This window comes from Gobius niger (assembly GCF_951799975.1).
Source record: "Gobius niger genome assembly, chromosome: 20".
In the NCBI taxonomy this organism is placed as follows: Eukaryota; Metazoa; Chordata; class Actinopteri; order Gobiiformes; family Gobiidae; genus Gobius; species Gobius niger.
In genome coordinates this window covers 114,824-141,661 of record NC_136871.1, presented here as the reverse complement: position 1 = coordinate 141,661, position 26,838 = coordinate 114,824, and the positions used below count along the sequence as shown (strand labels likewise).

Genomic DNA, 26,838 nt, shown 5'->3' with positions numbered 1-26,838 from the left:
TGGGGTAAAGCAATCCAGAAGCTTTACCCCAAAAAGTTGAGAAAATAGCAACAAAACTGAGACGAAAACAATGATGGAAATGTGACAAAAAAGTGACGAAAAATGACAAAAAATGACAAAAAATGACAAAAATGAAAAAAAATGACAAAAAATGACAAAAATGAAAAAAAATGACCAAAAATGTGAAAAAAAAATGGACAAAAAATGACAAAAAATGGACAAAAAAATGACAAAAAATGGACAAAAAATGACAAAAAATTTGAAAAAAAATTGACTAAAAAATGTCCAAAAAATGACAAAAAATGACAAAAAATGACAAAAAAATGGAAAAAAAATAACAAAAAAATTGATAAAAAATTGACAAAAAATGACAAAAAATTGACAAAAAAATAACAAAAAAATGGAAAAAAATGACAAAAAATTGACAAAAAAATAACAAAAAAATTGACAAAAAATTGACAAAAATTGACAAAAAAATGACAAAAAATGGACAAAAAAATGACAAAAATTAGTTGAAAACCCTCCTCAAAAAAATGGAAAAAAATCTGATGACGTGAGGGAAAAGATCCATTTAGATGAGTTTTGAAGATCTTAGCTTTCAAATGAGGCGTTACACTGGCCTACAGGATTTGGGTAAAGCTGAACTGGAGAAAACGCTCTCATTCATGTTGAGTGTGCCATAAGATCCTCAGCCAGACTGCAGGGTTCATCCATACCCGCGTCTACTGGAGAATCATGCAAATGCCAGACAATAACAACTGAATCCATCACAATATGTTTGCATAATATGGTAATCGCAGAGGTGAGGAGGTGAAAGCAGCAGAGCCAGACACAAAAACAGTGTCACAGCCGCGGAGGAGACAGAGGGCGGGAGGGAGCCGGGAGAACTCCCCAGAGACAGGCGCATGAGAGCGGGCAGACAGCGCAGACAGCCGCCGCTCACTCACTCACTCCCGGTGCGCCGAACCGCACCAGCCGCACGGAAGAACCGCTCCGAGCACGGTGCTACAGCCACCCCGCAGCTTCTAACGGGGGGGAACCGCTTCCAGATCCCTCACTCAGGCACGGGAGAAAGACAGGAGGAGGAGGAGGAGAGACCCAGGGAGGAAGGACGGTCGGCGGAGTCTGGAGAAGAGGGGTGGCCGAACAGGGGAAGCCTTACAGCGGGGGAGAGTTTCTGGTCGCCCTCTCTCTAACAGACCTCCAGTCTCCCCCTCCCCGGGCACGTTTCAGCTCTTTCTCGGAGGATCCATGTCTTAAACTGAGGACGAGTTTTGATGTTGTTGAACTTGATGGGTGTTTTAAACGCCACGACCGCCAATGTCTCCTGTACGTGCAACTGCAAGCGCTTCACCTCAGTCCAGAGCATGGAGATCAGTAAGTCTGTTTATGTTTCTGTTTCATGGAGATCAGTAAGTCACCGCGCGCTCTTTACGCATCTGTTTCATCTGTTTCATGGAGATCAGTAAGTCTGTTTATGTTTATGTTTCATGGAGATCAGTAAGTCTGTTTCTGCATCTGTTCAGTCAGTAAGTCACCGCGCTCTTTCTGTATCTGCTGGACTTTTTGGCATCGCTTTCCTGTCGCCTCTTCCATGATTCGCGTGTGCAGCAAGTCTCATGTGAGGCGCGCGTGCGTTATGGTTTAACAGGGAACTTCTATCTGTCTTTTGCCATTGATAATCACCCATTAATTAGCACATTTTCACAACAACTTATATTTGTTTTTTGGGTTCTCTTTATTGGGGTAACTTACATAAGAGAGAATAACTTAATTTGCATTTTTTTTTTTATAATTTTTTTTTTTTTTTTTGCAATTTCTTTTTAAAGTTTATTATTTTACCACTTAAACATGTTCCCAGCTTTGGCCACATGCTAATTTAATTTATTTATTAATTATTGTCTAAAATTGTGCCCCAGATTACAAGTCACGTGATTTTTTTTTCTGATAGAGCTAGCTAATGCAACGGCTAATGATAACGGTTAATTAGCTTAATTAGGCTAATTGTTGTTTGTCTTGGTGGTAGTATTATAAACTCATGTAATTTAAGTTTAACGGCTTTAGGTCTCTTAACTGACATTTTAACCTTTCACTCCTGGTGTTTTGAATATATTTATCATGTTTTAACTACTTTTAACCAGAGTTAGTTGAGGAGAGCTCTGTCATCATGTCAGTGAAATGGTTCCGAGACTGTGCTGAGGGAAGAGGAAAGAGAGGGAAGGGTGAAAATGAAAGGGAAAGCCGCGGTGGTTCGCTGAGAAAAGGGGGGGAGGAGGTTTGGAGCTCAGGTTGATCCCGGCTTCGTCATTAGGGGCAAAGCCAGACGTCTGTGTCTGGGTCTGGGCGTCTGCAGCTGTGAGTGTCTGCGCAAAACCACGACCAAACAGAAGCACTAGGGCCAGTACACGGCAAACATAACAGGACTGAACTCGGATTAAACCAGAGATTAAAGATCTGCTAATCAAATTATTTTTGATCAGTAAAAGTAAACACCGTTTGGCACCGTAGATCTACACTGGGATGTGTGTGTGCGGTGGTGTTGTGTCTGTGAATATAAAGCTCACACTGTTTTTGCATAGATTAGAAAAAAAAAATGTTTTGAGTTTAAATGCAGGACGCCGGCTAATTAGCTATTTGCTAACAACCGACCATTGCACAGACACTTTACAAGAGAGAAAACACATCATACGGAAAAATGATTTTTATACGTTCGTTAAAGCAGCACTAACTAACGTGTTTACCTTAACAAATCCTCCCCGTCGTCCCTGTGGGGGTAATACAAGTGTTAATGGGATGATTGGAGGGTCTTTCATCTCCCCCTGGTGTCTCTGACCAGAAAACCATGTTTGCAATTTGTCTGCCACCGAACCGGAGAAAGCAATACACACTAATGGAATTACGAAGAAGAAGCTAACAGGCTAACGGGCAAAGCTAACTGCGGGCTAACGTCACTTTAAACAGTATTTACAGCCAAGTTTGAGAGAAAAAAATTATTTCCGTTGTGTAATTGCATGTATAATATCCCTCTCTCCCTTCGCCTTTCCTGTCAGTGTAGTATTTACTCTCCAAGACAAGTTAAAAAATCGTAACTTGCTACGACACCTGCAGTTGCGCTTATGGCCTCTAGGGGGAAGAGTTACTTAGTACTGCTTTAAGTGTGACGTCACGACTTCCGTTTCTGGGTCCGAGCAGACCGGCAAATATGCAAGAAAAAAACATTAAAAAAATGCCGTTAGCATTTATCTCTGCTAACCCGGATGTACCGATTTTAGTAAATACTACTTTTATAGCAGTAGGTGCAGCATTTGGCTACTGGGCCTGATAAATAAGTCTGTTCAGTGACTCTCTGTTGAGTTTCAGAAATATGGATTAAAGAGTTTTTTTGTAGTTTCTCGCACATCTGTGGACCCGGAAGTCGAGCTGTGACGTCACCACTTAACAAACGTATTTAACATTTCAGTTTATAGAGTTTGGGAGAATCCACAGTTACCATGGCGATCCGCTTTGCAGCTCTTAGCAAGCATTTTATAGACCAACATTAGCTAAAAACAGTTTAAAAAGTGGAGAAACAGCTGCTGAGTTACTGCTGATAAAAACATCTAACTCACTGTGGTGTCCAAGTGTTTTAATGTGAACAATAACTCCAGTATTTCAACTTTTAAATTCTCGATCAAATAATTTGATTTTATAATAACTAATTATTCCATGACATCACATTCCCGAACTCTGTAACATTAGAGACAAATCTTCACTATAACCTTGTGTGTTTTGCCGTGAGTTAGCATGTAGCTGATGACCCTTGTGTGTTTTGCCTAGAGTTAGCATGTAGCTGATGACCCTTGTGTGTTTTACCGTGAGTTAGCATGTAGCTGATGACCCTTGTGTGTTTTGCCGTGAGTTAGCATGTAGCTGCTGACCCTTGTGTGTTTTGCCGTGAGTTAGCATGTAGCTGCTGACCCTTGTGTGTTTTGCCGTGAGTTAGCATGTAGCTGCTGACCCTTGTGTGTTTTGCCGTGAGTTAGCGTGTAGCTGATGACCCTTGTGTGTTTTGCCGTGAGTTAGCATGTAGCTGCTGACCCTTGTGTGTTTTGCCGTGAGTTAGCATGTAGCTGATGACCCTTGTGTGTTTTGCCGTGAGTTAGCGTGTAGCTGATGACCCTTGTGTGTTTTGCCGTGAGTTAGCATGTAGCTGCTGACCCTTGTGTGTTTTACCGTGAGTTAGCATGTAGCTGATGACCCTTGTGTGTTTTACCGTGAGTTAGCATGTAGCTGCTGACCCTTGTGTGTTTTACCGTGAGTTAGCATGTAGCTGATGACCCTTGTGTGTTTTGCCGTGAGTTAGCATGTAGCTGCTAACCCTGGCACGTGACCTTCCCTGGACTGTGGAGCTCTTTAGTGCGTTTCCCTTTAGCGGAAAGTAGGAAGTGAAAGGCTAAAATAGCACAGTGTTAGCATTAGCGCTTTGTTAACGACTCGACTCTGTCTTGCTTTGAGTTAGGGCTGAGACGAGCTTTTAATGAGCTCAAGTGAACATTCAGCTGAGAGACTTAATTCAACTACCGACGACGTTTACTGTTTGATGAGTAATTCAGGTAGTGCAGCTTTAAGGACTTGAACAAATGGTCTAGAGGCACTTCAGGGGGGGGAATGTGGTAGGAAATGTTTTCAATTCTGTCACTTTGAATCAGTCTTGGTATTTGTTCTTTTAAAGGAATAGGCCACCGTTTTTACATACTAAGATATGTTCTTACCTCACTTTAGCCGAGTTAATATATCCCCGTCTGGTCTTTGTCCGTGCGCTCACACATACGCAGCCTCTCCCACATGTCACATAGCTCCGAAAAAGCTCACGATAGAAGCTCCCAAGCTCTTCCACGTGTTCCCTATTTAAATAAAGTTACGTGAAGTGTTTTCATGCCAAGTATATTTACACAGAAATGTAACGTGTCGATTTTATAAGCAAATAAAAAGGGGAACTATATTGTGAGGCGTAATGATACGAGGAGCACAGCGTCCGCGTAGTAACTCCTAAAGACTTCCCCCGCTCACTTCCGTCAATAACCTTTAGGAGTTACTGCGCGGACGTTTTGCTCCTCGTATCATTACGCCTCACAATATAGTTCCCCTTTTTATTTGCTTATAAAATCGACACGTTACATTTCTGTGTAAATATACTTCGCATGAAAACACTTCACGTAACTTTATTTAAATAGGGAACACGTGGAAGAGCTTGGTAGCTTCTATCGTGAGCTTTTTTGGAGCTATATGACATGTGGGAGAGGCTGTGTATGTGTGAGCGCACGGACAAAGACCAGACGGGGATATATTAACTCGACTAAGGTTAGGTAAGAACATATCTCAGTATGTAAAAACGGTGGCCTATTCCTTTAAAGGCATTTCAGGCTGTACAACACATCAACTTCATTTGAATACAGTCCATTTTCATCATGATTGGGGGGGGTCCCATTTGGTATCGTCGGAACGATAAGGGGCAAGTCTAGACCAGCGGTTCCCAACCTTTTTTGCCTCACGGACCCAAATAATTGTTCATTTCAACTCAGAGTATCTCTAACTAGAGTATTAACTAAACACAGATTATCCTGAAGTTAGAAAAGTGTTGCTTTCAAAATGGACCCCCATGTACCCTCCGCTAAGTGCTTAAGTAAGCCATACCCCTGGTTCTAAACATAGGGTTAGACTAGGACTTGAGACTTGATGTTGTAGACTTAAGTATCCTCGGTCTAAAGTTGGATAATTCCAGGTCATTCAGGACTAAAAGCAGGACTATAAACTGGAACCAATTCCCACCAAATGTGTGGAATCAAATACGTTTTAAACCAGGACTAGGAACTAGGACTTGGAATCCAAGTTTGTATTCGGATTAAACAAGGACTAAACGGTGCTTGGACTATTCCACACCACATTTAACAGACGATAATGAAGTCTAACCCCTGTGTTTGTAACTATAGGATATCATCGTTTCATTTGCACAAGGACGAGACTAAGAAACACTAAACCATGTCATAACCAAGACAAGACCAGATCCAAACCAGAACTTTAAACATATTACAATATTAGGGCAAGCAAGAGGTAACCGGTGCTCGAGTGGGACCACCCTGGTACCGGGTGCTCTTTTACTGCACAGACCAGGACACCCAAAGGCTCCTCCAAATGTACGATGAAGAACAGGCTGAGCAGGAGGTGGGCTGTGCTCGAAGGGCGCCCCCTTTTGGCAACAGCTTCCCAAATCTTGCTTCTTTTAACGCATAGACCAGGACACACTGAAATGTACTCACAGATGACAAATATTTAAGACACACAAGAAGGAAACCATATGTTTATATATGCACGTACTGTCCATGTACTGGTGTATATAAATATAGCAATGATGGTTCTATATGGGGCAGCATCAGACGGCAGCAACAACCAGTCACCATTCCATTCCATACTTAAGAATGTGCTATAAGACAGTATTCCAAACCTGTTTCTGTACCAAAGACTATGTCAACTTATTTCCTATGTTTGTACCTTAATTGTACCATAATGAGCTGGTCTCAGAGAACAAACCGGAATGTAAAAGAACGGCAGCTGTAAAGTTTGTAAATACGTTTAAAGGGGTCGGCATAAATAAGCACTGTTTGCTTCAGCCGACTCCCTTTTGGGCATTATTGTGTTTCTTTTCTTTTGTAACAACTTGGAACGTGAAATTGCTCAAATAAACTAAACTAAACTAAACTAAACTGTCTGGGACTAAACCAAGTGTAAAACCAAGACTTGAACCAAAGAAAAACAGGACTTGACTAGGAGTTGGGACTCGAGCAATGCTGACTAAAGCTAAACAAAACAAAAGTTCCAAGTAGTTTAAGTCGAGTCTATAGTATATCTCAACAGTGTCCAGTCACGTCCTTGCATGCGGGAAATCTCAGTCTGAGCCAAACGTTTGTACATCTACATTTCCAAGTGTGTTTCTTAAGAAGCAGCTTTCCGTCAACTCAAGGTCTTTCTGTTTTCTTTTTTTTTTTGGCGAGCCCAGCTGAGGTCACCGTTACCAGCTGGAGTGACTCACACAAGCGGAACTGTTTAGACTGAGGCCGCGAGCTTTGTTATTACAGCCCGGTAGTTACTCTGGCTTTCATCACATTAGAGAGATATACAGCTACAGCGCGAGAACAAGCCCGGAATGAATGAGCCTTTTTTTTCGTGTCATGTCTCTGCCTTTTAGTCACTTAAATTATTACACGATTGACTGGCTGCGAAGGTGGTCTGAACAAAAGGGGGATTGTCACATCCTGGAAACGCTTTCACCATAGAAACACAACAGACAAAGATTTGGAAATGTCCGTGATTACAAAATGTTCCCTGTTCGCATGATGAATATGTTTGTATAACAAGGGGTATTTTCTATCTGGACACATTCATTTAAGTCATAGATATTGAGGAGTCTCGATCAGTGCATGGTGGGGCGGCACCATTTTCACAAAATAATGATAATAATTGCGATCTTTCGTCTTTCGTGCAACAAGATACAAATCTGCAAGAGGCAAAGAGGCATTAGTGTCATTTTGTTTTATATTTACATCAAAAACCTTCCGTAAAGATGACTCCAAGTATTGTTAAGACTCACAGTATAGCACCCCTCTTTATCCGCTTAGGGTTAGGGTTATTTGGGATTCTTCAGCTATACCTTGAACTAAACCACGCTGTCTAATCGCTCTGATGTTCACGGGTGGTAATTGTCTGTACGCTTGTCCGTTGGAAACCGCGCGGCCCAGTCGGAACAGCTTAAGTGCGGTCTGTCTGATGTCGGTCAATAAAACTCGACTTGATTTTATTAAAGGTTTCGATTGGTCTCAGAGGTGTTTAATGCGTCTGCGGTTCGGAGAGCTCTCAGTGTCTTCACCGCAAACAGGGAAAAAACATGGCTCTGAGCTTGTTCTGTGGGCTGTGTGTCTGGAACCGTCTAACAAGGCAGATTCTGTTTGACGATCGGCTCTGTGTGATGTGGAAATATCACACATTAGATTTGTTTTAAAGCTTGTAACTATCATCAAGAAACGCGTGGTGGTGGACAGTTTGTGAACTGCAGGCAATATTAACGCCTTAACTCCCACCTGAACCGAGCACATTTTCTCCAGCTTTACCCCAATCCAAAAGCTTCTGGAAAAAAGTGTGAAAATAGCAGCAAAACTGAGACAAAAACAAGGATGAAAATGTGAAAAAAGTGAGAAAATATTGAAGAAAATTTGACAAAAAAATTAGAAATATTTGACGAAAAATTGTGGAAAAAATGGCAGAAAAAGTGACAAAAAATGTACAAAAAAATGACAAAAATGGACAAAAATTAGACAAAAAAGTGAGAAAAAATTTGACCAAAAATGGAGAATAAATTGACAAAAAAGGGATAAGAATTTGACGATTTTTTTTTTTTAAATGACAAAAATGGACAAAAATTTGATGCAAAATTGCGGGAAAAAAATGATGAAAAAATGGACAAAAAATTTCGAAAAAATGGACAAAAAAGTGATAAGAATTCGACAAAAAAATGCAAATAATTTGACGAAAAAGTGACAAAAAAGTCCCAAAACTTTGACAAAAATGAGTCGACTGCCCGACAAAAAAAAGTGATGAAAGAAAATCTGCCGTGAGGAAAAAGATCAGTTTAGTTTTGTAGGTCTTTCAAATGAGGCGTTACACTGGCCTACAGGATTTGGGTAAAGCTGAACTGGAGAAAATGCTCTCGGTTCAGGCGGGAGTTAAGAGGTTAATAAATAGGATTTAGTCACAGGAAAAGTATTTTGGGGTAAAGTTTGTCCCTCAGCGCCCCCTCACTAAAACATCTCCCCACGGCTCTGCTCGGATCTGTATTTTTTATTTTGTTGAATAATAGATATAACCTGGGAAACTGCTTTATTTTTATATTGTAGATGAAAGTTCAACAAGTCGTTTTGCCAGAACCCTTCAAAGGTCAAAGGTCCGGCGAGATCAACCAATTCATCTCAAAACACTGACACTTCTGATAAAGGTAGAAGTTGAGTCCCTTTACGTTGCAGTTTGGAAATGGAAAAGGAACAGGCCACCGTTCTTTCACACTGAGATATGTTCTTCCTGAGCTTAGACGAGTTGATCCGTACCTGCTGGTCTTTGTGCCCGTGGAAGAGCTTGATCGCTTCTAACTTCACCCCCGTTTGGAGCCATAGGAATACATTGGGAGAGGCCAGATGCTAGCAACATGTTTGGTCTGTTTGCGTGACTGAGCGCACACACAAAGACCAGACACATCAACTCGTCTAAGGTTAGGAAAGAACATATCAGTGTGTAAAAACGGTGGCCTGTTCCTTTAAGAGCGGACATTAAGTTTAACGTCTTAACCCCGGCTTTAAGCGAGTGCATCTTCTCCAGTTCAGCTTTACCCAAATCTAAAAGCTTCTCGACTGGAGCTTGCAGACAGTAGACAAGTGTAATGCCTCATTTGAAAGACCTACAAAACTGATAAAATCTTTTTTTTCACTGCTTTTGTCTCTGTCCTGTCTTTGTTGCTTTTTCATACGTTTTTTGTAGCGTTAACGTCAGTGTTTCTTTGCTTTTTTGTGGCTCTTCCGCTGCAGTTTTGATGCTTTTTTCAAGAAGCTTTCAGATTTGGGTAAAGCCAAACTGGAGAAACTGTGCTCAGTTCCGATGAGGGTCAAGAGGTTCATCTACCAGGAGTGGGGTTCGAACCCACGCAGGAAATCTCCCATTGGATCTTAAGTCCAACGCCTTAACCACTCGGCCATCCTGGTGGTTCAGACTGAAGGTGTCGCGGGTCAGAACAGCTGCAGGTTTTCAGCAGAATGAGACCACATGGAGACAAGATCATGGATTGTGGGACGTTGAAACGGGCGGACTCACCCTCACCCCCGGGCGTAACCGAGCTTTACCCAAATCTAAAAGCCTGAACTGAGAGGATCTTTTTCCTCACGTCATCAGATTTTTTTTCCACCATTTTTTTGCTGGGTATTCAACTCATTTTTTTGGTCATTTTTTTGTCTAATTTTTGTCATTTTTTGGTCATTTTTTTTATCACATTTTTGTCACATTTTTGTCATTTTTTTTGTAATTTTTGTGACATTTTTTGCCACTTTTCCATCAATTTTTCGTCACTTTTTTTGTCACATTTCCATCATGGTTTTCGTCTCAGTTTTGTCGCTATTTTCCCACCTTTTATCCAGAAGCTTTTGGATTGGGGTAAAGCCAAACTGTAGAAAATGTGCTCGGTTCAGGCGGGAGTTAAGGGGTTAAAAGAAAAGCATCCAAAAACAAAAATGCGCTGGAAAAGCAACAAAAAAGTGACAAAAAAAGTGACAAAATGTGACGACAAAGCGCTGAAAAAACAACAATAACATAAAAAAAAAAAACGAAAAACAAAAGACGAAAACACAACGAAAAAGTGACAAAAAAGTGAAGAAAACTCGCCAAAAACCCACAAAAAAAAGTAATGAAAAAGCAACAAAAACATGACAAAAATGCAGCTTCAATGTGACAAAAAGTTACCGTCACTTTTCTAGATCTTAGCTTTCAAATGAGGCGTCACAGTGTTGCTCTCCAGTCAAGAAGCTTTTAGATTTGGGTAAAGCCGAACTGGAGAAAATGCTCTGGGTGAAGGCGGGGGGTCAAAGGTTCACATATGTATCTGTGGAAGTCTCACATTTACGACCAGAGTCCAGGGCTGTTTCTCAGTCCCAGTCCAGCCCTGGTCAGAGTCCAGGGCTGTTTCTCAGTCCCAGTCCAGCCCCTGCGTTGAAACTGCCATTTTGATTCAGATTCCATTCGCCGCCTCACGTATTAATCATGTCATTCAATCCTGTGGTGTTTTCTGCATCTTCAAAGTGTCCATTGTGGAGGTCCTGACTCACGCGCCTTTGCTCGAAGGGTCCGTCCACCTGTTCTCCGCCTCTTCCTGATAAAATCCTCCCTGGTGTTTGAGTTTGGAGAGTTCAGACGCTTGACTCACTGCTCTCTGTGTCTGCGCCCGCTGGAGATAATCGCCGGGTCTGAACATCTGTACGAGGCATCTGAGCCGGGCAGACGGAGATCACATGAGCACGCGCTGAATCACCGCTGGGGCTTTTGTTCAGCCTTAGAAAAGACGGCAGGAGTTTACACAAGGATTCGGTTTCTCCCAGGGCTGCGGAGCACATTTTAAACTGGTCCGGAAGCTTCGACGCTTGAGAAGAAGATGGAAATGAGTCTAACACTACTGGGCAGGGTTTATTATTTATTGAGTTTTTTCTTTTTCATCTTCAAGCTTTATTAGACAAGAACGTACAAGGTGAAGAGCGGCGTGAGACATTCAGCACTGAACACTTTGCAGCCAAACCCAACCGGTTTCTCCATATAAAGTGCATTTGTGTGAGGCTCGCGTCCATGTTCTACAATTGTGATCGGATTTTAAGTTCAATACCTTAACTCAGTGTTTTTCAACCTTTTCAAAAATCACGAGGCACCACCAGCAGAAAATATAAAAACGTGTAACCCTGTAGCCTGTATTCAGTCTTGAATAGGAACACCGTACAGCAGGGGGAGGCAAGTTTTCTTGGTGGAGGCAGATTTTCTTCATTGTAAATACACCGAGGGCCGAAGCCGCTGATTATTCGCCCAAAGTAAAGCACAACAATGCAAAAACGACCATCTTAAATGAGATAAATGACTTAAAATTGCTTGAATTAAAGTTCTTCTATGTTGAATTTGAGTCGGTTTGAACTAATCCCAAGATACAAACGCTAAAGCGCCGATGAAACAACAATAAAACCCACCTGAAATCTATTTCTATTTCTATTTTATCTCGTCTAAGACCAGACCAAATCTACTGAAACCTTACATTTAATCTGTTCATTCAAGTAGATTTATGTCATTTCTTCCTTTAAACGATGATTCTTTTCCCAGTGCACTTCCTTCAGATGCCAGTGTTGTGCATAACATATGACCTAACTGGGTGTATTCACAGTATTTATGCCTTTTTTTCTCCCATTTAACTCTAATAATGTTAAAAATACTCTCTGACGAGTGTAATAACGTTTCTCAAAATCATCCTGAGGGCCAGAGGTTTGTGCTGTGCCTTAACGGTCCAGCCATTCTTATTCTCCTCCGCATCTAATTCACATTTAATTCATTTCCACAATCCATTGGGAATAACGAGGAACAATGGGCTGTGACGTGATAATATCGGACGCATCACATCTAGGCCTGGCCACTGTTAAACATATTTTGTACTACACTTTTTTCGATGCCTAACTGAAATATTTGTTTTCTAGAAACAGAAAACAGAGGTATTTAAGGCAACTTCCTTTAATCTGGAAAAGAAGGAGGAGATCTGAGGCACTCCCATTAATTAAAAGTCCTTCATTCAAAGCAGAGCTAAGTAACTTATGCCCCTAGAGGCCAGAAGCGCCACTGCAGGTGTCGTAGCACGTTGCGGGTTTCTGTCATACTACGCTGACAGGAAAGACAAAGGGAGGAAGGGATATTTTACATCCAATTACAAAACACTCAAACGTCGCTGTAAATACTGTTTAAGACGCGCTAGCCCACGGTTAGCTTTGCCTGTTAGCCTGTTAGCTTCTTCTGCAGGATTCTATTAGTGTGTATTGGGGCAAAGAGACACCAGGGGAGTTACTTAATGCTACTTTAACAGCCTTTATATACTGTGTAATGTACGTTAACTCAAACATTACCAGGAGTGGGGTTCGAACCCACGTGGGACAGCTCCAATCAAGGCCGTGGGAACCCAGGGTGCTGAGGGCGCTGCAGCCCCCCCTGGTGGACAGTTTGTGAACTGTCCACCTGAACAGAGCACATTTTCTCCAGCTTTACCCCAATCCAAAAGCTTCTGGGAAAAAGGTGTGGAAATAGCAACAAAACTGAGACGAAAACAAGGGTGAAAATGTGGAAAAAAGTGGGAAAAAGTTGACGAAAAATTGAGAAAAAATGGACAAAAAAGTGACAAGAATTTGACAAAAAATGCGAATAATTTGACGAAAAAGAGACAAAAAATTAACGAAAAATGAGAAAAAAATGACGAAAAATTGAGGAAAAAATGGACGAAAAAGTGACAAAAAACTGTGAATAATTTGACGAAAAAGAGACAAAAAATTAACAAAAAATGAGAAAAAAATGACGAAAAATTGAGGAAAAAATGGACGAAAAAGTGACAAAAAACTGTGAATAATTTGACGAAAATGTGACAAAAATGAGTCGACTGCCCGACAAAAAAAGTGATGAAAAAAAATCTGCCGTGAGGAAAAAGATCCATTTAGTTTTGTAGGTCTTTCCAATGAGGCGTTACACTGGCCGACAGGATTTGGGTAAAGCTGAACTGGACAAAATGCTCTCGGTTCAGGCGGGAGTTAAGAGGTTAATCAATAGGATTTAAGCACAGAAAAAGTATTTTGGGGGTAAATTTTGTCCCTCAGCGCCCCCTAACTAAAACATCTTCCCACGGCTCTGGCTCCCATTGGATCTTAAGTCCAACGCCTTAACCACTCGGCCATCCTGGTTATTGTTAACTGTAAACTTTGGGAGAGAAAGATCCGATCAGTCCTTAGGCTCGACAATTATATCACGCAACATCTTCATAAAAAGTTAAGAAGGCCCAATCTTAACCGTAACCCTCCAGAATAAAACCGATGCCCGGCCTCATGCCCAAAGCAGCTCATCGCATAATCCCCCCTCAGAGCAGTGGGAGATACTTTGACAGTTACATTTCATTGGGACAAACTTGACCTTGGGGTTTGTTCAGTCACCATCAGGAGTTTGTTCGTCACATGACCACTCAGCCGCTTCCTGTCTGCTCCGTCTCTCACATGATTCCTGTTTTGGTGCCAAATCATTTTACCGTAAGCTCCCTGCGCTGGTAAAAAAAAAAAACAGTTGCAGCTTAGAGCGTTCAGACGAAACAAGGCCGTGGCTCTGGCTTAGCTTGTCTGACGTTTTCCAAAAGTTGTGTCTCTCGAAGGGAAGTTTCTCTCTCAGACACTGACGGTGTAGTCGTCCCAAGCCAGACACTGAAACAACATATTACATTTACAGGAGCATCGACACTGAGACAAGACTGAAATCAGAAGTTATATTAGACCAAATCCAGACAGGATGTTTGCAAATGACTGTCTGTTTTTCAAATTTGCTAAATCCAACCATTCAAATGGCAACTTTGCCTTGATGCCATCACTTCCAGAGATTAGGCTATGGATGTATTGGATAAATAATTATAGCTCTATTATGCAAAAACAATATTCAGTCAGTGCTATACGTGGATGCATTGCTGTCGGCTTACCCTCGGGGCCTGCAGATGGAATCTAGCTTAGGCTATAATCTGGTGCAAAGCTGTAAATAATGGTTTTGCACATTGTCCCTGTTATAAAGACTAATAAACTGATCTAAAACATCCTGTGAAAGTACAAAACAACAGCCATCGCTCCTTTATCACCTCATATGAAAGTGTTGGCAAGATCAAACTTAAAGTGCATCAGACTTCGCAAACACAAACATTACCAGGAGTGGGGTTCGAACCCACGTGGGACAGTTCCCATTGGATCTCCAATGCATTCATATAACTTTCTTGTTTTCCAGGAATTACAAAGAAAGCTATTGAATGTATTGATCATACACCGAGTAGAAAACCCAGGAGTAGTCAGTGTCATTTGTTAATGTAAACTCCACCGTTTATAGCTTGTCACTCCCATTGGATATTAAACCATAAGTATTACGTCTCTTACCAGGAGTTGGGTTCGAACCCACGTGGGATGACTCCCATCGGATCTTAAGTCCAACGCCTTAACCACTCGGCCATCCTGGTTCAGAAAATGTACCTTTCTGTCTTGTTTTCTGTGAATCGTAAGGCACACTAATGATTATATTGATCACGAATCGAGTGGAAAACCAATATGTAGTCAGTCATTTGTTGATCTGCATCTGTAACATCTGCATTATGAAGCCTGTCACTTTGTATAAACGTTACAAGGAGTAGCATTCGAACCCTCGTGGGACAGTTCACATTGGATCTTAAGTCCACCACCATCCTTAGTTACTATAACTTTCTCGCTTGGTTTTCGGGAATTACAAAGCAAAGCTATTGAATGTATTGATCATAAACCGAGTAGAAAACCCAATGTACAGAGACATTGCAATGTAACGTCCACCCTTTATTGCATGTCACTCCAATTGGATCTTAAAGCGAACTGCTTGATCAGACCTTCACTTTACCAGGAGTGGGGTTCGAACCCACGCAGGACAACTCCCATTGGATCTTAAGTCCAACGCCTTAACCACTCGGCCATCCTGGTGCCCTCTGTGGTGAATGTGGAAATTGCAGCGAAACCTTAAATTACCCAGTCAGGGTTTCTGAGAGGTATTAAAAGTCATTAAATGACCTGTGCCAAAATCAAGACCATAAGTGTTTGTAAAAAGACTTTGATTCAAACTGGCAGTAAATCTAAATCTCTTTGAAAACAACGACATTGCTCAACAGTCTGTTTATGAGAAATACAGAAATGATGCTCCAAAACAGGTTCAGCTGCAGTTTGGGCTGAAAACTCACTGCTCTACAATAGAAATATTGTAGTCGGGCATTAAAAAGGAGAATAAACACTAGTACAGATGATGATTCAAGAGCCCTTGTGTATGATGCTCAGCTCCTGGATGACTGAGATCGTACACAAACATATGGAAAGCGTGTACAGATCATTGGAAGTCATCACGGAGACCAGCGTCGTAAACCCTACATCATAAAGCCGTTTCGCTGAGAGATGAAATCGCCCAAAATGCAGCACTGAAGGAGAAGTGCCGAGTCACGGAGCCCATTGGTGTTTTTTCCTCCTCCCTCCTCTTTCCTCTGTCAGACAGTGAGCGCAGAGGGGAGCAGCAGACAGTTTACATAACCAGTCTCGAGCCGGGGCCAGACGGGAGAAGTGCTCTCCAATTCATGTGATTCACTCAGAGACAGAACACAATCAATGACGTCTCACACCAAACACTCGCCGGGCGGCCGTCGATATCAGCAAACTGTGAGGCTGTGGGACAAAAGGACATGGCAGGGACTGGAGGGGGGGCAGGGACTGGAGGGGGGGCAGGGACTGGAGGGGGGGCAGCGAGACCAGCGGGGGGGGGGGGGGGGGGGGGGGGGGCAGGGACTGGACTGGGGCATGTTCTGAACTGTGGTACCTTGTTTTTTTTAAAGAGAATTCAGGAGTGAGGGCTGTGTTGGTCAGGGTGATTTCGAACGCCCCCTGCAGGCAGCTGTGGGAATGAGAAACAAAGAAATATTATGAAAATCCAACACGGTTTCATTTTTAGCGAACGGCATGCTAGCAAATCAGTGTTGGTGCAATGAACGCGCTTTGAGAGCATGGAAAAGAGTATTAGAAAGAGTCGGGGTGGGGGTGGGTGGCAGAGCGGTTCGGTCCGGGGCAGGTGATGCATGTTCTCCTCGTGCTGGCAAAGGTTACAAAAGCGGTGAATGTGGTGAGGTTAATGTAAATGATAATCCGGCATGGCGTAAACACATGCATGTTTCATGTTTGTGCATTAAAGCAGCACTAAGTAACGTGTTTACCTTAATAAATCCTCCCCGTCGTCCCTGTGGGGGTGATACAAGTGTTTATGGGATGATCGGAGGGTCTTTCATCTCCCCCTGGTGTCTCTGGCCAGAAAACCATGTTTGCAACTTGACTGCCACCGAGTCGGAGTCACCAATACACAGAATCACGAAGAAGAAGCTAACAGGCTAACGGGCAAAGCTAACTGCGGGTTAGCGCCATTTTAAAATGTGTTTACAGCAATGAAAAAAAATATTTCCATTCTGTAATTGGATGTACAATATCCCTCTGTCCCTTTACCTTTTCTGTCAGCGTAGGATTTACTCTCCAAGACATTTAATAAGTTAAAAAAACACTCGTAACTTGCTACGGCACCTGCAGTTGCGCTTATGGCCTCTTGATAATCCTTTATTGATCTCACAACGGAGAAATTCACGAGGGGCAAGTGTTACTTAGTGCTTTAACACACACAGTCCTCAGCGTTTCAAAAACCCTGCCAGGTTCAATCCTCGGGCCTTCCTGTGTGGAGTCTCCCCATGTCTGTGTCGGTTTCCTTCAGATACAGACGCATCTCTGGAATCGCCCATATATGGTTATGTCTGAAAACAGTTAAGGGGAAAACAATTTGGAGAAAAATCTAAACTTTCTCTAATTATTCAAAAAGTACTTTAACAAACGCTGAAATATGAATATAGTTTCTACTAAATAAAGATACAAAGACATGGGGAGGAGCAAAGTGGTTCAACAGCCCAGAAATACATGAATAACAACAACTGAGAATTCTAACATGATGCTACATGCTAGCATCGTGCTAATGCTTGCTATGACCGCCGTTTTTGTCACTTCTGCTGAACAATCTGCTGTGAGAAAACATCCACATTGGCCCGATTTACACTTGACTTTATTTGTCTGTGATAAATAAGTTCATATTCCACCAGAAAATGGCTAAAAAGAGTGAAACATTGTGTTTTCCAAAAGATTCTATTTCCCCCCTCGGTGAGGCCACGCCCCCTTCTATGATGAAATGCCGTCTGTATCTGCTCTGGTTCCCCCAACCACTGAAAATATGTACAATAGGACCCCCTCTTGAGCCAGGAGAGTAAGTGGAACCTTTTAAATGAGGATCCAACAGTGGAGCTTAGTATGTGAAATATTGATGGAAAACGGTGGTGGGATTGAATTCGTTTTCTTCTTCCCTTTCAGTCAGTCAAACTAGGAGCTTGCTTTATTTTCTTTCTTTTTTTAATAAAAGTGCATAAATAAATGAAAGAACGAATGACATAACCACTCAACAATTTGAAGAGATACGATGGGACTTCATTCATCTGACAATGTAGAAATTCTAAAACACTGGGGTGCAAATAGTCGGGAAGAAATGTGCAAAGATCACGGCAATGTGCAAACAAGTAATAGCTCCGTTTGCCATCACCTTGTTTGCTCTTGCCCATATTCTTTTGAATTCTGCTGCTTAACTTCTCATGTTTACAAAGTTTGTAGCTTAAGCAGCCTCAAAAAACAACTTGACAAGCTACTACTTTTGTTCTGGTTGCTTTTATTCTCTTCAAGGCAAACACTTGAATTGCACTCGGTGATTTATTTGGGATTAAGCCTGTATCGTCTCCACGACTCGCTTCCCCTGGTTCTGTCTAAATGCGCACTTGTTTCCGCGCTCAGCTGTTCTTTGTGGCGCGTCTAGACTCCCGTGACATATTCCCCGTATGTAAATGAAAGCGACTCGAGGTCAAGGTCTTGTTTTATTGTTCCATCTCTCCGCATGTCATCTGCATACGCTCCCCTCGCTCGCACGTCGCCCCATTAATGAGTCTGGAGCGGCGCGGCGCATAAATCCATACTAACAGCTATAAATAAGGCCGATGACTGTCTGCGCCGCGGAATCGGAACAACCGCATGTAGAGCCGTTTGTTTTCCAGCAATTAGTCCGAGCCGGGTCCCCGCGGGCGGAACGCGGGGATCGTAATGGTTTTAAATGGCAGTGTCGCGGTTTGCTCGGTTAATTAGTCTGGCTCAAACGGTGATTGTCTAGACCGCTAAAGTGAGGGGCATCAGAAGACGGGAAACAGCGAGCGAGGGCCGTCCAGGCAAAATGATGTGTTGTGTGAAGCGAGTTCTTTGGAAGGAGTTGTTGCAGGAAGGATTTACGTCACGCAACTTCATCCACGCGTTTTCACATTTGGGCGGGAAATGTGTAATCTCCGACATTTTGAAGGCTTTTTGAATGGTCGCAGTTGGGAAAGCGAAGTTTTTCTAACTTTTCACAACCTGTGTCGTCTCATAAAGTCCTCATCCTCCCAAGTACCACCTCATAAAACACGTACAGGAGCTTCCAAGTACCACCTCATAAAACACGTACAGGAGCTTCCAAGTACCACCTCATAAAACACGTAAAAGAGCTTCCAAGTACCACCTCATAAAACACGTAAAAGAGCTTCCAAGTACCACCTCATAAAACACGTAAAAGAGCTTCCAAGTACCACCTCATAAAACACGTACAGGAGCTTCCAAGTACCACCTCATAAAACACGTACAGGAGCTTCCAAGTACCACCAGGCTTTGCTGAAGATCAAATCTGGACTAAACCGGGTCTACAAAGAGTCTACGGTTAATCTAAATGGGAGTAAATCATCTCAAAGGTGGACCAGTCTGAACCAGAACACCTCCAATAATTTACTGAAGCATAAATGAAATGATCTTTAAAGGAACAGGCCACCGTTTTTCCACACTGAGATATGTCCTTACCTGAGCTTAGACGAGTTGATGCGCACCTGCCTGGTCTTTGTGAGAGTTTGGAGCTATAGGAATATGCTGGAGAGGCCAAATGCTAACAACATCTTTGGTCTGTTTGCGTGACTGAGGGCACGCACAAAGACCAGACACATCAACTCGTCTAAGGTCAGGTAAGATCATATCTCAGTATGTAAAAATGGTGGCCTGTTCCTTTAAGAGCGGACATTAAGTTTAACGTCTTAACCCCCGGCTTTAAGCGAGTGCATCTTCTCCAGTTCAGCTTTACCCAAATCTAAAAGCTTCTCGACTGGAGCTCACAGAGAGTAAGCCAGTGTAACGCCTCATTTGAAAGACCTACAAAACTGATTTAAAATTGTGTCGCTCTTTTTTATTTTTGTCTCTGTCCTGTTTTTGTTCTGTTTTTCATTGCTTTTTTGTGGCTCTTCTGTTTTCGACGCTTTCAGATTTGGGTAAATCCAAACTCCGGTGAGGGTCAAGAGGTTCATCTACCAGGAGTGGGGTTCGAACCCACGCAGGAAATCTCCCATTGGATCTTAAGTCCAACGCCTTAACCACTCGGCCATCCTGGTGGTTCAGTACACGCAGCTGGTGTTTCTGCGTGACTGTGGGCACACGGTTCCTCCACACTGAGATATGTTCTGACCTGAGCTTAGACGAGTTGATCCGTAACTGTCTGGTCTTTGTACGTGTCTGTGGCGTCCAAAGTGCGGCCTGAACACCAAATGCGGCCCCTTTTTGGTGGCCCCCAGGCTAATATTATTGATTTGGCACAAATCACCAGAGACGGACCTCGACTAAAACCTCAATAACGTAACACTTTATTGTGAGACAGAGCCGCATTAAGGTTCATATTAAGGTGTGCACTTCAACATGTGAAAAAAGTCCGGATGCCCTTGATTTAGACCAACTAAATATCCTCCATTGGGTCTTTTGTGAATGAGAGAGTGAAAGGGTGACTGGTTCCTTACAGTAAAGCGGTTTGGGCCCAATAAAAGGTAGAAAAGCGCTATATAAATTGAGGCCATTTACCATTTTAATAGCCTGTATAAAACCTTCTAACCTGCATAGAGTGCCGGTGACTCAGATTGTAGAGCGGGTCATCTTATAAGCAGGAGATGGGTGGTTCAAATTCCCTACAAGTGAAGACTGTTGTGGCACTTCACCCTCCTATTACAATAGAAGCCCACACAAACGTTACTGTCCTTGATTTGGGGAACTCGTTTCAAGAATACAATTGTGAATGGGAAGCTTTTTTTATGGGGGCAGCTCATGAAACACAGGAGGCTACATAAAAACCAAGAATTGGAATTTTTCATCTTTAGACGGCCTTGCTTTTCCTTGGATAAGAGTCTTGCCATTGCAGACACTGTGGAAGGCTATGGAGGAATATTTTAAATTGGATTGCCGTAGAAATCCACCATTTTAAAGGGGACTAGCAAACATTCTCCATTGACTATTGCAAATTAGCAAGAACACAGAACCTTAGCTCCAGTATTTTACATTTTAAAATCTCGAAGGTTTATTGTAATGAAATCTCACCAGGTCTGACGACGCAAACCCGAGCTCTATCGAAACAACGAGCCGAAAACATGTAAATGAAGCCGAGAATTAGCATGTATGCAAGTCCAGCTGCTTTATTCCCGAATACATAAGTAAACAGTGCTTTTAATATTCACATATCTTTATGCTAATGGAGCTAAAGGGGAGCGTTTGCATACGGACCTATAGACGGTGCATCTGCGACATCGCCGCAGTCTGGAGGTCAGGGGTCAGAGGGCAGAGGGCCAAGTAGGACCCAGAGATGGGGGCGGGGCAGAGATCAGAGACAGAGGAGGGGGATGGCGTGTTTTTGTTTTGGTTTGGGACAAAAAGGACGACACTTTCTCCTTGTTTTGTTAATGAAGTCGCCAATAAGGACACTACGCGCTAGTACTTCACGCCAAGAAAGTACAATGATGGTTAGAGAAATGCAATCAAACAGACACACAGCCATAAACCTGCTATTTATTTATTTATTTGGTTATTGTTTAGTTGTTCCGTTTTTAATTGATTTGATCATTATTTGGATACTGCTTCAGTGAAACTGAATAATAACAAGTATACAGTGCTATACTTCTGTAACAAATACTACTTTTGCAACCACTTTTTTCATCTGCCAGGATTACTACTACCACTACTACTACTATTACCACTACTACTACTATTACTACTACCACTACCACTACTATTACCACCACTACTACTGCTATTACGACTAGTCCTATTACTAGTACTTATAGTGCGGCTATACCTACCTGCTATTTATATATTGTAACTGAAGATGACTTAATATGACAAAAACTGTTTGTTTTCTCTCGTAACGATCAGATCAATCAGGATTTTCAATTAAATTTTATTTTTTTATATTAAAAGAAACACATACAGGGGATTTATGAACATACTCAAGAAAGAGCTTTTATATGAACCTTGTCTGAAGCAATAAAACAAATGACTTCAGTGTTATTGAACATACAATAATCTTACACTGTTTCCTCCAACCTCCCAAACTTTGCACCGTTACCGGCAAAACCTGATCATGATAAAGTCCCATGATGATTATTAAGTTGACTTTGTGATTTTGTATTAACAATATAATATTAATAACAGTACAGAGTACTTTATTACTTTATATCGCTTTTTAAGATACCCAGAGATGCTTTCCAATGAAAGGAGCTGATAATTCAAAGGAACAGATTAAATTCTGATTAATTGCAAAGCCCTAACTTCTATTATGACTACAACAGCTATTGCTACCACTATTTCTGCTTAACACTACGTCCCGACTGCCTCTGCTACAGTTTAATGTAATAGTTTTATTACACTTTTACTACTGCTAGTATCACAGCTACTCTTTACTGTGGCTGTGTCATTGCCATTGGCACCTTTGGCCTGAACAAAGAACATTTACAAGCCTTGCATTATTGAGTGCCGTGTGTATACAACATTACCCACAAGGCTTTGCGACTGTCACTCAGCTGGCCTGGCTTGGACCGGGTCTAGACTCTGCCCCCTCCCCCCCCCCAGACGCAGCCGTGACCGTGGGCTTGACCTCGCCACATTAGACCTATATGTGTCTCTCTGGTTCACAGGAAACAGCTGCGACCCAAGAATTAGCATGAACTAACTCTGTATTAGCCTCACACATATGAAAAACAAACCGACACTCAGGGCCCACGGCCCACGGCCCACGGCCCACGGCCCACGGCCCCCCCACAGGGAGAGATGAGACAAAGCACGCGCCGAGATGTCGGGAAAAATGGTTAGAATTATGGCAAAATCAACCGGGCCGAGGGGGCAGCCTTGACTACAACCCTGCATGTTCAAGTTAGAGCTGGCGGTGGGTAAATTAGACAAAATATTCACTTAGTTAAGAGAAACTTTCAAAGGATTTCTGTAGAAGTGGAAAGTAAACACACAAATAATTACTTAAGTACTTGGTTGAAATACTACTGGACCTCTGGAAGCGAGAGTGTTGAGTAGAGCTGCAGCTAACGATTATTTTGGTAATAGCTTCAAATTATTTTTACGATTTATCAAGGATCGCTTGGCTGTGAAAGGTGTATTTTTACCACAAAAAGCTAAAGTGATGCTGCTGAGGACATGTTCAAGTAAACACAAAGTGAATATTTGTTATTAGTGCTGATTCTGCTTTCTGATTGGATGAGACACAGATATGAAATGTACAATATGCAAAACACTACATACCCTAACTCGTCACGTTTATAGGGACGATACACTCTTGTCACGATACGATATGTATCACGATACTCAGGCGCCGATGTGATACATGCTACGATACAGTATGTATATGTTTACCTTAACATTTGTGAAAAGAAAACAGTCGTGTGTCCAAAGTTTGTATAAACCACAGGACATTTGACATTTATTGAAGTGTTAAGATTGAAGTGCTGTTGCTGGAAAAGTGTAGAATAAACATGCCTCCAAACAGTATTGAAGGTATTGTAGTAAGAATACTTTGTCCCAGCCCTACTAGTTTTTGTAATTTTTCCAAAGAGTACAACTTTTTTGTGTCAATTTGGCTTTATTTGAGTCGATTATACATCCATTAATTGATTAGTTTCAGCCCTATAGTGCTGAGTAACTATTTCAGTGTAAAAGTCTGATTTGTATGTTTTGTTGTTAAAGTAAATGAAATGTTGATGTTTCCAGAGAATGCATCCTAAAAATGATATTAAAGAGGCAAATCTCCAGATAACAAGTTTGGGTATCTCAGAATTAATATAAAATGAAGCGATAATAAGGAGTGGGAGAAACTGGCTCCCCCTGCAGGTGGCAGATAGAACAGTGAATACACGCTTTCATTTTTAGCTAATCACATGCTCACATTTCCATGGCATAACAGGTTCAATGATGGATTATTGGCTTTTAAAACGTGGAGTTTTGAGTTCCATCTATGTACAGATTGCAGCGCTTCAGCAGCAGAAGACGAATGTACCAAGTAAACAGTATTACTCAAAACAACCAACTGATAATGTTCTAAAGTTTGTTAAAAGATCAGAAACGTTGATTTTGCTTGATATTCCTCCTTTTAAAGGGGCGGGACTAAAGATGTGTTTGAGATTATTTCCAAATATCTGCAAAAAAGCAACATTTTCTTCTTTAAAAGTGCAAAAATCAAACTTGTGCAATGCATCCAAAAGAGCAGCCTTTCTGTTAGACACTTTTTGAATGTATTTTTCATATTAATGTTTCTTTTATTTATTGGGTGAAATGTTTGGTCAGTAACCGCACTCACACTTGCTTCTTTTTCCCACTGCATTTCTAATTTAAGCCGCAAACACTTCCCTATTTGGTCAGTCCTATAGGGTTACAGCCCGTTCCTCTGTCTGCCTCTATCAGCTGTTTTTAGACCAAACAGAGCTGATTTGTGTCCTCACTTCGAGTGGGCCCGAGGCAGCCGAAGCAGCGCTGGCTGAAATGCAGGAATGCGGAGTGAGATGCCCAGACGCTCGCTAATGTTCCAGGTATTCCACTTGTTTTCCTCTGAACCACTCGACCTCCGCTTCAAACAAGGATCTGAACTTGCCGTGAACTTTACTGACGCTTTCAAACACGAGGAAGAAAAGTGGAAATCTTCCTTTCCAGCTATGAATGGGACGACTGATGCTTCCCCTTCTTTGACCCTCTCACTGCCACATATCACTATTACCACCGTCTACCACTATCAGAAACATTCTAACACTGCTGTACGGAGCCACATGGAGGGACTCGTTAGTGCCTCGTGTAGGTGGAAAAGCGTTGTAGAAGCGTGTTGTAGAATACATTTATTTACCTCAGAGTATGTTGTAAACACAGAAAAACAGACCTTTATCGTCTTCACCTAAAGTTTTATTGAGCAATGGATGATCTGAGCTAAATTAGTAGAGTTTATCTTGGGGGTGGCGGCCCCCGCTTCACTTTATCACCACTCAATGCTGAACATGGGTGTGAAATGTGTAATTACATTCAGGGCTGCAGCTAACGATTATTTTGTCATGGATTAATCTATCGATTATTCTTACGATTAATCGATTATTCTTACGATTAATCGATTTATCGCTTGGCTGTAAATGGTGAATGGTTTATCACATTAAGCTAAAGTGGCGTCGCTTGAGGACGTGTTGATGGAGTAAACTTAAAGTAAATGCTTGTTGGAGGCTCTGGTTTCTGATTGGATGAGACTGAGATATGTTCTGACCTGAGCTTAGACCAGTTGATACGTTCCTGTCTGATCTTTGTGCGTGGTCGCTTCCAACTTCACCCCTGTTTGGAGCTATAGGAATATCCTGGGAGAGGCCAATGCTAAAAACATCTTTGGTCTCTTTGCGTGACTGGGGGGACGCACAAAGACAGGTACACATCAACTCGTCTAAGCTCAGGTAAGAACATATCTCAGTGTGGAAAAACGGTGAACTATTCCTTTAAGTTACTGCTCCTTATGAACAAATACTTAATTTAAGTTTGTAATTCTTAAACTTGGCAGAAGTGAAGAGTTTCCATGACTTCCTTCTTCACCTGTCGGTCTGTGTGACTGAAGTGCAATGAGACCTCAGGCGTTTTATTGAAAACAAAGAGCACAATGTGTTTCGTGTTATTTATAGAGTCTGAACCTAAAGAGCAACTCTGAAGACCAGTGTATGTTTGGACATTTGCTGTGTTGTATATCTGTTGTATATCTGTTGTATATCTGTTGTATATCTGTTGTATATCTGTTGTATATCTGTTGTATATCTGTTGTATATCTGTTGTATATCTGTTGTATATCTGTTGTATATCTGTAGACAGATGTAAAAGAGGAGCCAACATACTTAATACATACGTTCCTTTGAATTCATTTTACTAGTGACCCAAATGATGAAAAGAAGTAAAACCAAAAAGGACCCAGATCCTTTATGAGCACATTCGACCACAGGGTCACTGTCACAGAAATGCTGGAAAATTAGCCTGCATGTTCATGAAATCTATACAAATACTGCATAGTCAGACGCTCAGTCAGATACTTTACAATAAAGGGGAACAAAACTAATTTAATTCCACCACAGTATACGTTAATAAAATGTAAAAAGTATGGGTGATGTGTGGAGGTCATTCACATTCACATGTTGTCGGGGGAAAGGAAATGCAAACTAAGTTCCAAACAGTCTGAGGCACAACCGTATTTTCAAAGATGATATAATTATTTTGCCGGAGGGAGGAACCGTTTCAATCAAATCTAAAACCGTTTTTCTTTTCATTTTGTCCCAGACAGTAACAAAAACACAGACATTATATAATTAGAAGCAAATGGCACAGCATTATGTAATCCACGAGTCTGGTTCAAACCAAAACTCACATAACCACTCGTGCTGCCGTCTGAGGGGAGTGTCCGTGTCCCCGTGTCCCGCTGGCAGACGGGCCGTGCACTCTGTGGGGAGGTCACGAGTTGGACTCTTTCATGGCAGTGGATTGGAGCGGCCTCACAGTGGAGAAACACAGCAGCAGCAGCAGCAGGGGGGCAGATAGTTAGAAAATGTACAATAAAGAAAGATAAATGTGCTATTACAGTTCTTGTATTGATGATGGAAGAATGTGACCAACGTGTAAAGCCTTCTCCAGCACATCCAAAAGGCTCTGAGTGAGGTTCAGATCTGGGCCCGATGAATCCTGGCCAGGCATTCTGCGGGGCATCAAAATACTGTGTATTAAAAGTGCCAAAATGGAGGCTTTAAATGTCATTGAAAAGCTTTAAATTTGATACAAACTGTCATTAATGTCTGTGTAGGCTCTCAGTCGTACAGGAGTTGTCCATCTTCAGTGAAGGTTCTTGAGTATCTTCTGGACTCTGAAGTGTTGAAGTTTCCCGTCTCATCCAAAAGGCTTCGAAGCTCCTCCCTATGGTCTTTATCTGGACTGCGGGCTGAGAGAATTTCCAGATAAAGTGAGATTTAGTGCCAGTTTGCAATGAAGGTTCTTAAGTCGTCTTCTG

General features: G+C 41.9%; 1 protein-coding gene across 1 annotated transcript in view; it reads left to right on the top strand.

Moving 5' to 3' along the window:
* Nucleotides 1-1,252: 1,252 nt before the first annotated feature.
* Nucleotides 1,253-26,838, top strand: part of pmepa1 (prostate transmembrane protein, androgen induced 1) — a 69,242-nt gene continuing 43,656 nt past the window's right edge. The window contains exon 1 of the mRNA XM_079579338.1: nt 1,253-1,377. Within this exon, the coding sequence (XP_079435464.1) occupies nt 1,278-1,377 (100 nt within the window). The 5' untranslated portion in view covers nt 1,253-1,277. The remainder of the gene's footprint in view (nt 1,378-26,838) is intronic.